This window comes from Poecilia formosa, unplaced genomic scaffold (genome assembly GCF_000485575.1).
Source record: "Poecilia formosa unplaced genomic scaffold, Poecilia_formosa-5.1.2 Scaffold664, whole genome shotgun sequence".
Classification (NCBI taxonomy): Eukaryota; Metazoa; Chordata; class Actinopteri; order Cyprinodontiformes; family Poeciliidae; genus Poecilia; species Poecilia formosa.
This window is the reverse complement of record NW_006800603.1, coordinates 7,725-21,981: the sequence shown is the minus strand read 5'-3', so window position 1 is coordinate 21,981 and position 14,257 is coordinate 7,725. Positions and strand designations below refer to the sequence as shown.

Below are 14,257 nucleotides of genomic sequence, written 5' to 3'. Positions count from 1 at the left end.
AAATCTAAAGGTTTCACTTTAGAAAATGACATTAAGTTATTGACAAAAAAAAAACTAATAAAATTTGTACGAAAAATTCTTGCAATTCTAAAGTATAAATTTGAAACAATTCAACTGAGATAAAATTACATTTTAGGTGATTTTTGGTTAGTTTTAAAAAGGCAAAACTTAGTTCTTTGTAGCAAATTGACTGAATAAAAATGTTTCTTAAATGTTTTTCTCAATTTTTGTGTAGATTTTTGCTTAGTTTTACTTTTGAATAACTCTTAGAGAAATGACTCAGTTAAACTATTTATAAATGCATTAAAATACTTTGAATAATATATGGACCCAAAAAACATTGACTTTTTTTTTTTACCTGAAATTCTGATTAACATTTTTTTAATTAATTTGAAATAATCTAAAATATCTGTTAGTCTTATCTAAATATTTTACTTTAGAATATGACCCAATAAAATGTTAGAAGCATAAAAATAAAATTTTGATGTTAAATAAAATTTAAAATTGAAGAAACAGTAATTTTTATTTAAACTGTATAAATAAAAACATTATTCTCTTAAATAACTGCAATTAAGACATAATTACTTTATATTCTGCCATATTTTGATGCAGATGAGAATATTTTTAATTCTCCAAAGGTTTCTCTGTTAGACAGTGACAGAAACTATGGTACTCTAAAATATAAAGTCTTAAAAAATTCACATGTATTAAAGGAAAATCATTTTTTGAAAATCCTTTACTACAAAGAAATTTGGTGTATAAAATTCTGAAGAAATAAGAAAATTGTTTTACTTTTTAATGAATATGAAAAGACAACATGAAAAATGAAGTATGCAACTTATTTTTACTTAACTTCAAATGGCATAAAAATATGTTAAAAGTTGTCAATTTGTTTCTGTCAATTGTTTTTTTTGTGTGAATAAATACAATTTTGATTCAAATTTTGCTCACTTTTCTTTTTTACAATTTCATACAATTTACTTATTTTACTCCATTTTCATTGTTTTAAGTTCTTAATTTTTTAAATCTTTGAGGACCATATGTGGAAATGACCAAACTTTTTCCTGCAGCATTAGATTCAGGCCCACATTTGTTATTTATTTACTTTTTAAAACATTATTTTTCATCCACGTTTCTTGTAAAACTTGACTTTCAGTTTTCTTGCTAACTTCTGTTCTATATCTAATAGAGTTTTTCTAAGTGTTATTTGGGGTCTGCCCATGGTCTTTATTTGTCATTTTATTTTCTTTGGTTTATTGGTTGTTTTTTACCCATCATGCTTCAGATGAACAACAGCTTAAAACAGTTTTATCTACTTTTAATTTTTTTTTTTTCTGGGGTCACAATCAGAAATATTTCATTAAATTCAACTGACCTAAAATATATCAGAAATGACAATATAGTTTAATTAAATAAGAAGTGATATTAATTATTTTTTAATACATTTTAACTACATTTTATCAAGATACTGACCTGGTTCAACTAAGTTATCGAGTTATTTGCTCTGCCTTCACCAGCAGCATTTAGTTGCCTGTTTGTTGATTCTATTGAGGCAGCGACTTAATGAATGTGATCTTTGGTTCCTGACACGCGCTGCCTTTTCTTTTCTCTCCAGTTTGGCGTTCAGATCTTTGAGGCCTTTGATTGAACAGGAATCTCTCTGCCCTGCATGCTGCTGCCACTACTGAGGCTCTAACAGCTGCTGCAGCGTCAACGCCCCGCTGGGTCACCCACACATTCAGCTTCAGACACTTGACACATATCCATCTTTATGTAGGTTCAAAGAAATGGAGAAACCAAATCTACAGAGGCATATTAGAGCCATTGTAGGTTTATGTTAAAAAAAAAAGTTTCTGTGAAAACACTCATTTTTCAAAAAATTCAAATTCTTTTTCCTCTGTCTGCTGTTGTACAACAGTGTTAGAGATCAATCAGACAAAAAAGTTGCAAAAAAAATTAGAGAATCTGTTTGTTTTAGAAGAGAAAACAGTCCTTTCAATGAGTCCTTTAAATCTCCATAGCAACCAATTGCCCTCCAGTTTAATGAGGCGGTGAAAAGCGTTTAGAGGCGGCTGTGTGCCGGGCGCAAGCCGGCGGCCATTCATGCATTCAGAGCCTAATCCTGGCCAACAGCAAGAGTCAGCAGAAACACCAAGTCAGGGTTACATCACCTCACTAAGCTGCAAACTCTGCCTTAAAGGAGCAGTTCCTCTTTTCTAATCTGATTGTATAACAGGAGCTGTACATCTGGGGATGGAGCGCTGACAGCTACAGACTTCTGTGTTGAGTCAGAGCTGCTCTTCCTGATCAACCTCTAATGCCCTTCATTTCACCTTTAGCTTTAAGAGCTCTGCTGCTGCTGAGCAACACAAAGGCAGAAACAGCAGCAGATGGAAATGACGGGCTACCAGAGTCTCTACTGGGCTCAAACATCTAAAAAACACAAAACATCAACTCAAACTGGACAGAGTTTCAAATTTTTACTCTCCTTTGCATTAATATACACCGTCCAAAACTTTATTTATTGTGCTACATCCTCAAACTGTATTTATTTTGTCTTTCATATAATAAAATAATAGAATTTTTTACAAAAATCCCAAAAATTTGAATCTGTTGGAGCCCAAACAAGTTTTCTATTGCTTGTTTCTGAAGTGCTACACAACAGCAAACGGCTAACAAGTTTATCATAAACTTCATCTTAGCATAAAGCAGAATTTATTTTTCAAAAATGATTTTATGCTAAATCTAAAGCTATACTAGCATGTATTGAAACTCTTGATTTAGCATAGCTTTCATTAGCATCAGACCAATTTTAGCATAAATTAAGTCGTGGCCTTGGCTTTTTCTTGATCCTTCTGGGCTACCGTAGGATGGATAAATGGATGAAAAAAGTGATTCAGGAAATCTCTATGCAGAAATAGGTCCAAGTTATTAGTGAAAGGTAAGATTAGTGAGAATAAAAACTATTATAGAGAACTTCAAACTTTACTCAATAAAAACAAGTTAAAGATATGAATTAATTCTTTCAAAAGATTTTTAGATGCTATTTTAGCTACATAAGAACATTTATGCATCATCTGTAAAAGTTTGAGTGTAAATACTTTTGCATGTCTCTGTTTCAGATGAATAAAAGTGCCGAAAACAGCCGTTTCAGATACTTCCTGTCTGCTAGCAATGCTAATCTGCCTTATAAACATGTTAATATCTCCTGCTGTCATTTCCAGACGTGTGTTGAACCAACCGGCTCCTCCGCCAGCAGCTGCTGATGCTAATTCCTGGCTCTGATGTGGCTCATAATGAACCTGATCACTAATTACATTAACAAACCCGACTGGCTCTCAGCAGGCAGGGTCAGTTTGGAACAACTGGCACTTTCACCGCTGCAGGAATTCATGCAAAAATGACATTTTTTAACCAGAAGTGAAAGATTTGGGGGCTTTCTTTTGTATCTTTGAAGTTTCTTGTACCCTGCAAAAACAGAATTTTTAGCCAAGTTTCTGGTGCAAATATCTTGAATTAACTTGAAATAAGAAAACTGATCACTTTTTTTTAGGAAAACATATGAGCTTGTTTAAATTAAATAATATTGATGGAAAACTCCAAGTTCCACTGGCAGATTATTTCACTTGTAACAATCTATTTTTGCCACTTTATAAGTTAAATAACTCAAATAAAATCTCTATAATTTTGTGCAAAACAAATTGTAATGAACATATTTTGTGTGGCTTAGGCTTTGGTTGCTAGGTGATGGGTGGAACTTCGCTGAGGTTGCTAGGTAACGGGCAGATTATTTCATTTGTTACAAATCACTTTCCTCATGTTATAAGCAAAATTAAATGCCAATGGAAGTAGTACTTCTTTTTAAATCAATATTTATGGATTATTGATTTATCGTACTTAAAAGTTAATTACAACAAAAGCCACAGAGGAAGTTGTGCTAAAACAGAAGTTATGTTACTTTATACTATGACTCTATTTTAATAGTTTATTCTCCTAATGCTATGATTTCATTCTCGTAATTTTATGTTTAGTTTCTTAGAGCGGCCATAAGACTCCAGTCATAAATGTTCTCTGATTCTTTAGACAATAAATTGGGGCATGACTCTAAACTGAAGAGCAGTTTTGAGGCAGTTTTATGATATTCATTGTTTGTGCAGCTCGCCAAAAATAAAACTGACCGAAAAGCTGCAGGCAGCACTTGTGCTGCTTCATGAATGGACACAAAGAGCAGAAAGCGGGGTGGGAGGGGCCGCCTCGCCTCTCCTTTGTGGGGAATAAAGGCGCAGTCCGGAGCAGCTGCTGCTGGCTGACCGGGACTTTTGAGACGAATCCTTTCACCCAAAACAAAGTCTGGAGCCGAGAGTGAGCGGAGGAGGCGGAACAAAAGGCACGCTTAGGCAGGACAGCATGGCGTTGACTCCCCATTCAGCAGCAGGAGGGGGAGGGGGGACGGGCTGCAGCTTTTAAAGTTGACAAGAGTCACAAAGGTCCGCCATATGGACGCAGGGACATCATCTGCTCAGGAGTCACTGAAAGGAAGACAGGACAGCCAATCAGAGTTCAGTTCTTAACAGCTGCTCTGCCCAGCAACGAGAACTGGATTCTGATTGGCTGCTGCGGTGGGACACTTCCTGATTAGCCTGATCGATGCTGAAGATGTAACTGACTTTTTAAACCATTCCTAATTTATACAGTGAAAGTTACATTTGTTTTATCTTTGTTTTGTGAAGTTAAAAATGGGTTTAAGCTGACAAAACACATTTTCACTTAATGTGTTGCCTGAATTTTTTATTTTAAAAAGTAATGCATATTAATAGTTAAATACAACGGTGTGTATTGTATACAGAAAAACCGCTATTTTTTATTTTATTTTATTTTACCAAAAATCAAATTTTCTAGAAAACAAAAAGGAAATTTTTTAGTTTGCAATTTGCAAATTTTAGACTTTTGAATTTCAAAATTTTCAAAAGTGAAACATTTTTGACTCTTCTACCCCCACAAGGTATATATAAAAACATGTCAAAATTATTTATGAAGTATAATCTTTTAATGATTTTTGTAAAAGAAATTTAATATAAATACAAACCCTTGTGCATTTTGTGAGTCAAATATTAAGACAACAGAACTTTAATTCCAGTTTAATAAATGTTTTTTGAAAATATTTTCAAAACTGGATCTTGTGTAACAAATTTAATTACACTTAAGTTTTTCTATAATAAATTTAGTCTTCTAAAAGAGGATGAAGAGTCAAATTATGGTAATTTAATCCTGGCTACAGTTTTTTAATCCACAAATGCCGCTTCTTAGAAATCACCCCCATTTTTATCATTTTTTTTTAACTCTACTGCTTAAACATGTTTTTATACATTTTAGCAAAGATAAACCGCTGTTACTGTTTAAAAATCAAAAACTACATTTAAGCAGAAAATATTTATACAATTAAACAAAAACGGGAATCACAGTAAATATAAACCTTTTAAATCTTGTGAACAAAGTTTTATCAAACAAAAACATCAGACCTGATAAGGTGTGAATCTGCTCCACCTAGTGGAGATGTGTGGTAATGACAATCAGATTTCTGGAGGAATTTGATATGAATCTGAAACAGAAGACAAAAAAATGTAGTCATGTTGTCTTCTGACTAATATTTGTATCAGTTTGATGCTGAAACACTTAAGTGCAACAAAATTGCTAATAATAAATCAGGAATAAACCCCCCCATCAAGGTGAGCCATCTATTTTCCTTGTCTAATACCAGAGAAGTAAATCTGTCTGGAACTGCATCAAAACCCACCAGTTTGCTTAATTAGTAAACATGTTCACAGTAATGCCAGTAGTTCTTTATCAACAATAAAAACCTCAATGTACTTCCGGGTTATCCCAGTAAGTGTCAACAACTGTCATCTCGATACACTTTGGAATAATTTTAGTTCAGTCACCTATATTCCAATTGCTATTAAATTTAGAACAAGGTCAGTTAATTATTAAAATAGTTTACATAGTTTGTAGAAACGGCGCCTGCAGGAAAGTCGTCAGGGTTATGAACTAACAAGCGATGTCCAAACTACTAATGTATATCAACGGAGAAATCCTACAACCACTAAAATGTGACACGGCTCCACTTTTTGTGAAGAAGGAAATTGCGCTGGTCTTCTTCAGAGGTTTTGTGTCGATTCCTTCAGTAGTTCTTGGTGCAGCGCCCCCACAGGCGATGGGGGGAACAGGTTTGGATCTTTTGACAGTGCAGTGTGACAGTTAAGAGTGCTAAATGACAATAATGAAATAATTATTTAAATATGTAATTGATTTATTAAAACTCTCCATTCTCCATAGACTTTGGGTCTTTTGAGCCATCTTTAAATAAAATCAGTTTATTCATAAATTGCTCATTAAAAATGTACAACAAAGCTTTCTGAAATACATTTGTCTTTTATTTTTTTTTATTANGGAAATTGCGCTGGTCTTCTTCAGAGGTTTTGTGTCGATTCCTTCAGTAGTTCTTGGTGCAGCGCCCCCACAGGCGATGGGGGGAACAGGTTTGGATCTTTTGACAGTGCAGTGTGACAGTTAAGAGTGCTAAATGACAATAATGAAATAATTATTTAAATATGTAATTGATTTATTAAAACTCTCCATTCTCCATAGACTTTGGGTCTTTTGAGCCATCTTTAAATAAAATCAGTTTATTCATAAATTGCTCATTAAAAATGTACAACAAAGCTTTCTGAAATACGTTTGTCTTTTTTTTATTAATGTATGCAAATACAGCTCAACATATCTTAATTGAATATTCGCCTTGGATTTAATGTCAATGCAAATCATGAACATCCTGTTGTTCTGATGTTTCTGAACTAACTGAACTTTATTTTAGAATCATGAAGTCATTTTGTATTCTAGGTGAAAATGACTTTACTTTTTGTACTTTAGTACGTTTCAAAACTTGTCCTTTACTTTAACTTGAGTAGAACAGTCCAACCTGTGCTTTTCATACAAGTATCTTTCTACTTAAGGAGAGAATGTGGTTCTTTTCAACCTCTGACGTAAAATTGTATCATAAACATCAGTGACATGAAAAGGGGAGAAATTGCTCCACCTAGTGGAGATGTGTGGTAATTACAATCAGATTCCTGATATGGAATATAAAACAAAGACAAGAAAGTAGCTGAGATCAGAAACTGAAGACATATGAAGAAGAAACATAATTTATTTCTATTAGAAACACATTTAAGTTCCACACTTAATTTGGAGCTTAAATGTGTCATAGTTTTAAAGCTTAGCTGCAATAATTAATCCCACTTTAATTTTGTTTCTCTCTTAATAATAAACACATCTGTTTGAAAACTGAATTTTGTGTTTACTCTGGTTATCTTTTAACTAATATTTAAATATGTTTGATGTTATAAACATGCAAAAACAATGACATCTGGAACATTTTCATTGTATCTAAATTGGTATATTGTACTTTTCTGTTTAAAATATAATAAATATTTAATAAAGGCCAAATAGTGTATGAGAAGCAGACATAATTTTTGCTTATGATGCTCAAAAACAGGAACAACGACAAAACCTTCATGGAGTGCATAGTTTAATACTGCGCTTACACTCTTCACACCACAAGATGGCGCCCTTTCTTGTCTAACGCCAGAGAAGTAAACCAGACTGGAACCGTCCGCATCGAGGGCCACCAGTTTTTACTTTTAATGCATAATTAGTAAACATATTCACAGTGATGCCAATAGCTCTTCATCAATAATAATACAAATAATAACATTATTTCAGTGTTTTAATGACGCCTTGATTTCCTCCGGCATCCATCCAGTTCTCAGTTATTTAGGCACCAAAATAACGACACACATACACAAATCAGTCCCTGAACGCATCCTATGTCTGCGACTCCTCCGCCTCCTCCGTTATGGTCCGATAGCGCTGCGGCTGGTTCTCCACCAGCGGAGACTGATTTCTGCCGAACAGGGACGGTCGCCTCTTCAGGCGCAGGAATTTGCGGGAGGTCACCAGATCCCCGTAGCCCTGGGAGTGAGAGAAGGCGTAGCTGGAGCGGCGGGTGCTGACGCGCCGTGGAGGCGGCCGGTAAGGAGCCGGAGCCGGCTGTCCCTCCTCCCGAGCCTTGTACCTCACCTGGAGAGATGATCAAATGTAGCTTAGATCTAGTTACAAAACGTCTGTTGAGCAAATACTAACACTGTTCCGCATCATAGCGCCGAAGTTCAGTAAATATTTCAGATAAATATTGTTCTCAGTGGCTAGCACTGGAAAAATTCAAAATGTCGGCCATTTTTCACGATTGTTCGACGGAGTATAAGTTTTGTTCAGGAAAAATTATGAAATCATTTTTTTTTGTTTTTTTTTTTAACTTTTGAAATCTTGTAAATTTCCTTATTTTTTCTAGAAAATTTCTGATGCTAATCTCAATATTTCTGAGTTTTTTCAGCAACATTTTTTATTTTTCACGCACAAAGATTTCCACATTTTTTCCCAAAAATTTCATAGATTAATGTTAATTTGAAAAAAATTACAAATGTTCAACTTTTCAAACTCAGAAATTTCCTTTACTTTTTGTCAGAATTTTGTCAGTTTTTTTCTATACAGTTTTTGAGTTTTAACAAAAATTTCCAATTTTTTTCAAGAAGGTTTCTAAGGTTAGTCCAAAAATTTCTGAATTTTTAGCAAATTTTTGACTTCACAGTCAAAATGTTTATTTTTTTTCTAGAACATGTCTGAGATTATTCTCAAAATTTCTGACTGTTTTGGCAGAATTTTACTCCAATTATTTTTCTACCTTCAATGGCCTTGATACTCCGTCATACAATGGTCTCCATGGTTCTCCTGGAAAATTAGTTTTGGTCTAAAATCATAAGTTAGATGAATGCGGCCAAGATGTAATTCTCCTTTTATCAGATTTTTGCACTTACATTTTGCTTTAAACAACCGTTTAAACACATCATATGACTTTAATGTATGTCGATACATTAAAAGGCTCCTGATTTTGGTTTCCCACCTTATCAGTGATGGTTGGACGGAGCTGCATGTGGAGGAAGCGAAAAGCCACAGTCGGCAGGACGCAGAGAAGACAGGTCAGGAACATCGTCAGCCACACGTTCGGCTGCTTCAAACTGTTCCTCGCCGTGCCTGAAATCCATTTTACAACAGTTTATTACCACACGCAACTTAGACACATGAAAAATAACAAATTAAGTTTATTCTGTTAAAAGCAGCAGATTTTTCAAAAGAAAGAATTTAACCTTAAGCCACACATTATTAGTGAAGCCAAAGTCTCAGATTTGGAGGTAATAGTGACATCTAGTGGTTAAAACTACAAACTGCATATTTCTGTAGCTATCCTACTATAAACTACTGGAGGCAAACTGACCACTTGCTTTTCCTGCTGCTCTCCAGTTTGCACAATTTCCTGCTATTTAAAAATATTAACTTTATATTCTCTCTCAGTTTTTCATCTGACTGCACTGAGCCTGATTTATTCCTGTAAAAGGGGAATTTTTTTTACTGTTTTTTATTAAGGTGTTATGATTTTAGCAATAGAGTTCCACTGGGCACAATTTTAAATCCCACATTTTTAAAACTTATTATATTGGTTTGTGTCCAACGACTCTTTAAGGATAAGCAGCTATAAAATGTAGATAGACGGAGAGTTTAGCTTTTCTTGGTTGTTATGTTGTGCTAACTGCTGAAAATAAAGTTATTACTTTATGAAAAAGGAGCATATAAATCTATCCCATCAAATATCAGTATTTACATTTAAAAATTCTGCATTTTTATACATAAGTATAACTTAAAAATCTTAAATTTAGGACATTTAAACTGACTTTCCTTCAGTTCTTTTAAAACATTCACTAAATTAATGTATATTTTATTGCTAAAATAAGTGTTGGATAAATAAAAAGCTAAATTTACTCACCAATGAAGGGGAAACTGGAGGTGAACACAAAAAACAGGCCATTGCTGAAAAAAGTAAATGTGATGGCCAAGTAGGCAGCAATGCTGCCCCACAGAAAGAACTGATTAATCGCTGTCCAGTAAAAAGTGTCAAGAAACATCTGAAAAAAAAAAAAAAAAAAATTCAGTTTTTTACTCAGTTTTCCTCGGTGATATGCTCAGAAGTTAGGAATCATGTCAAGTGTGCTACTGAAACATTTAACACAAATTTAGTTTAATTTGAACAAGGTGGGGCGCCCAACTTCACACCAACATGCATCATTTAAAATATGCTACAGATGTCTCTTTTCCATAACCAAGCATGACAAAATTCATACAACACGATCAATTATATAATAAATGACATTTACAGCAGAGAACGTCTTACCTGAGCGCTCACCACGATCATCAGGCTGGTTTGCGTCGACAAAGCGAAGGACTGATAGTCGGCTACGTCTTTGCCGTCGCCCCGGACCGAGTCCTGCATGGCTGCCCACGGGATGAAGAAGAGGACCAGGGAGGTGTAGGTGCTGACCATTACACATCGGACAAAAGTCTTTTTACTGAAAAACGTGTTGAGCTGGCCGGGAGAGTAGAGCTGAGGATATCGGAAACTCCAGCGGTCGTTGACGTCCTGCGAGAGAAACAACAGGAAAAGGTAGGAAGCTAAGGGACCAGAGCAGGATGTATCCCACCATGACTTTTAAATGAAAAATAACAAGACTCCTCCTACCTGGTCAAAGAGGCCCAAGGCGAGAACTGAGGTAGCAGTGTAAACCATATTGTACATGGTGATGAACCAGTCATCATAAACAGTCTGGAACCGCAGAAACATCAGTCAACATCCACACAAAGCGTCAACTTTCTTCATGCAGGACTTTTCACTCACCTGTGCAGAGAAGCCGCAGAAGAAACCGTACCAGAAGTGAACAAGGGTGTAGCTAAAGTTCTTGTAGAAGAAATATTGCAGGAACTTGCACATGCGAATGTAGGACCAGCGGCCGTGCACCAGCAGGAGGCGCTGGAGGTACCGGAACTGGGCGAAGGAGAAATCGCTGGAGAGAACCGCTTGCATCCCTTCCTGACCGCTGATGCCCACGCCGATATGAGCAGCTAGAGGCAAAACAATGAGATCCTTCACTCGTTTTCCAGTCTGCAGGGTCCCTGGACCTTTTAGGGGTCTCCCACAATTCACTCAAAGCTGAGTAGCCGATGCATGGTTACGTAGCTGAGGGACGTTTTGTACACAACGAAACAGTCATGGAGAGAGAGACATGTCTTTCTGCAGAGAGTTTTTAGCCTTTTGACAATCTTTGCAGTTATTTAGTGAAGAATTGTTCAAAAACGACAATTTTTGTATGATTACGTGAACAAGAGCTGACTGCGACACTTTCAGTCGATACCGAACAGTCAACACATGGTCATGTGGTTGTCTTTCCACCTGATAGTCTGGTAACTCGATACGTCAGACGTCATCTTTTGTTATATTTTCAACTGGTGCGGTTTGTTTCACACTGTACTGCGTCAGATGAGTCAAATCTGTTCTCCCTCCTCACCTGTGGTGCCACTGCACCAAGAACCACTGAATGAAACTACACAAAAATCTCAGAAGAAGAAACTAACCACAACTTCCTTCTTAGCAAAATATAAACAAAAATGGATTGTAGTGGTTGTAGGATTTCTCTTTTGTCTTTGACTAAAGACCACAAGTCATTTCTCCCACTAGCGCTAGTCTAACATTTTTATTTTGGTTGTATTTACCCAGAATGCCCTGCGTTGTAGCCAACTTCCTGCTTTTGGAGCGGTCTCTGGCCCGCTTGGCGTTCACATACATCACAAACCACTTGGAGTTACCTCTCCTGATTGGTATAAGTTATGCCCAAAGCATATCAGTAACAAAACGGTCACAGAGAAAGCAGCACACATTTTTGCAGACATTTTAAACAATACGTTGCAATTTCCATTGTGGAGATTTTACCAATTTAACAATCTATTTATAACAATCTATATTTAGTGAGGAATTGTACAAATATTCAAAGTGCCTCACTTTATCCAACAACCCGCTGCTCAAAACCATTCATGCCGCCTGTGGATACAAAAACCGGAAAGTGTAATTGGACTGATCGTCTGCAGTTGGTCCTTCAATGATCAAATTCACTTGGACAGCAACAAGCTCAAAAACTCCTGACCAATCACGCAACACTTTGTACAGAGCTCTGTTGTAACCATAACAATGGAAAGAAGACGAATTCCTGCAAACAAGATGACCTAGTTTTCAGCTACATCAATGAGAGTCAATTGTGATGCTTCAGGTGAAGTATGGGAGAAACTTTAGTTGGACTTAAGCTCTCAGTTCTGATTTTTACCCTTGATCATGCTGACATCATTGGCTCCATCTCCAATGGCCAGAGTTATGGCCTGCTTGTACTTCTTGACCAGCTCAACCACCATGGCCTTCTGCAGAGGGGTGACCCTGCAGCAAATCACCGTCTTGCACATGCATGCCGTCCTCAGTAGCTCCAACTCCAAGTCCTCTTGCAGTGCGTAGGCCTAAAGACGAAGAGTTCACACACTTCTATAGGCCGTATAACTCCAGCTACCCAAAGACTGCATTCTTCTCTCTGATTCAGAAATAACTGAAACTGTTTGGTGTCTAAAACAGCTTCTTACCAGGCTGTGTCCGTTTATAATCAGGCCATATTCTCCGTTTACTGTCTCATCCGGTACAGTCTGGGTCTTCTGGAGCCAAAACAAGCCGGCTCGAGCTTTGATCACCTTCGGCTTCTCTGCTGATCCGGGACACATTTTCCTTCTGGCTTTCCTGAAAATGAGAAAGATGGCAGGAAATCACAACTGAAGCTAAAATTTCATGGCTAATTTGTCAGTTTTCATAAAATCATAGCTAAGACAGAGATAAATTATGTGTAATGTAGGGAATTCTTGTGAAAACGCATACTGGTGGAGTTGGATGGCATGTTTGTATGCGAGAACACCTACACCTGAGACATGGTAGGTGTTTCAACAGGGCTGAATTTACTGCTGTAGCATTAGCTTCTGCTAAATATCTGCTGGTATAGTTCTTTAGTATTAGCTCTGGTAAAATATTGTGTTTGCATTATACTTTAACATTAGCTAATGCTAACTCACATGTTGGTATAGCTCTTTAGCATTAGCTTTCATAAAATACCATGTTGAATAAAGCTTTATCTTTAGCTTGTGCTAAATACCATGTTACTTTAGCATTAATTTCCGATGAAAGCTGTGTTGTTATAGCACTTTAGCATTAGCTTATGCTAAATACTGTCTATGGCTTGTGTTTTAGGGTTAGTGCAGCTAACATTGTAGCTAGCAGTCGCTCCTCTGCCACTCTGTAGATATGGACATAACTGGGGTGAAAATCAACATGTCTGCTTTAGCCAAAAGGCATTTTCTCTTTCCTGTCCATTTTGAAGACAAGCGTCTCAAATTAGAGGCTGTATTTGTCTTAATTTCCAGTGTAAACTTTAATAATGTATAAATTAATTTAAGATCCATGTTTATTAGGTGTGCTAGTCATTTTGAAAGGCGCTGTATCTTTGTTTGATTGAACGTCCAAAGCATGGTTTGTATTTACTGCTGGTTGTATATAGTAAAAATAATCAGTAGACCCAACAATAAATAGTTACTGATTGACTCACTGCAGTTCCTCTTTGACCTCATTAGCTGTGTTAGCAGTCACAACAAAGATCTCCATCTCTTCCCTCAGCATGTTGCAGGAATATCCAATGTTTTCTGCTGTTTCTGTGAATTAAAATAAATTAATTACAGATTAAAAGGATGAGTTAAATTAAATTAAATGGAATGAATGGGGTTATAGGCACATTGGTGCAAACCTTGTTTATCTCCGGTCAGAACCCAGATCTTGATGTCAGCTTTGGCCAGCTGCTCGATGGTGTGAGGGACGCCGTCCTGCAGCTTGTCCTCCACAGCTGTGGCTCCCAACAGCTGGAAGCAAAGTTAGCAGTTAGCAACTTTAAGGTCCTGAAGTTCTCCTTAGCCATCATCTGTTATAACCAGAGGAGGGAAGAGCAAACAACTGTACTCCAGAGTAAAAATGGTAAAAAGGCGACTCAAGAAGTGGTCAAAACATCGATCATTTAATATTTACAAATCACAAAATCAGACAGAACAAAATATGAAATCATGTGGAAATGTTGGTATTTTAAAGACCAAAATCCATCCATCCATCCATCCATCCATCCATCCATCCATCCATCCATCCATCCATCCATCCATCCATCCATCCATCCATCCATCCATCCATCCA

At 36.4% G+C, this 14,257-nt stretch overlaps 2 protein-coding genes across 2 annotated transcripts in view; one reads left to right on the top strand and one right to left on the bottom strand.

Annotated features, from left to right (window-relative positions):
• Positions 1–167, top strand: part of LOC103130705 (growth arrest and DNA damage-inducible protein GADD45 gamma-like) — a 13,653-nt gene extending 13,486 nt beyond the window's left edge. Inside the window, exon 4 of the transcript XR_001660354.1 lies at positions 11–167. The gene's annotated coding sequence lies outside the window, so the exon portion shown is untranslated. The remainder of the gene's footprint in view (positions 1–10) is intronic.
• A 7,408-nt stretch (positions 168–7,575) lies between these two features.
• LOC103130727 (phospholipid-transporting ATPase ID-like) overlaps positions 7,576–14,257 on the bottom strand; it is a 13,417-nt gene continuing 6,735 nt past the window's right edge. Inside the window, exons 16-25 of the mRNA XM_016666136.1 lie at positions 13,824–13,935; positions 13,629–13,731; positions 12,622–12,772; positions 12,318–12,501; positions 10,841–11,064; positions 10,685–10,768; positions 10,340–10,585; positions 9,935–10,073; positions 9,017–9,147; positions 7,576–8,136 (exon numbers count right to left, since the gene is read on the bottom strand). Coding sequence (XP_016521622.1) covers positions 7,882–8,136; positions 9,017–9,147; positions 9,935–10,073; positions 10,340–10,585; positions 10,685–10,768; positions 10,841–11,064; positions 12,318–12,501; positions 12,622–12,772; positions 13,629–13,731; positions 13,824–13,935 — 1,629 coding nt within the window. The 3' untranslated portion in view covers positions 7,576–7,881. The remainder of the gene's footprint in view (positions 8,137–9,016; positions 9,148–9,934; positions 10,074–10,339; positions 10,586–10,684; positions 10,769–10,840; positions 11,065–12,317; positions 12,502–12,621; positions 12,773–13,628; positions 13,732–13,823; positions 13,936–14,257) is intronic.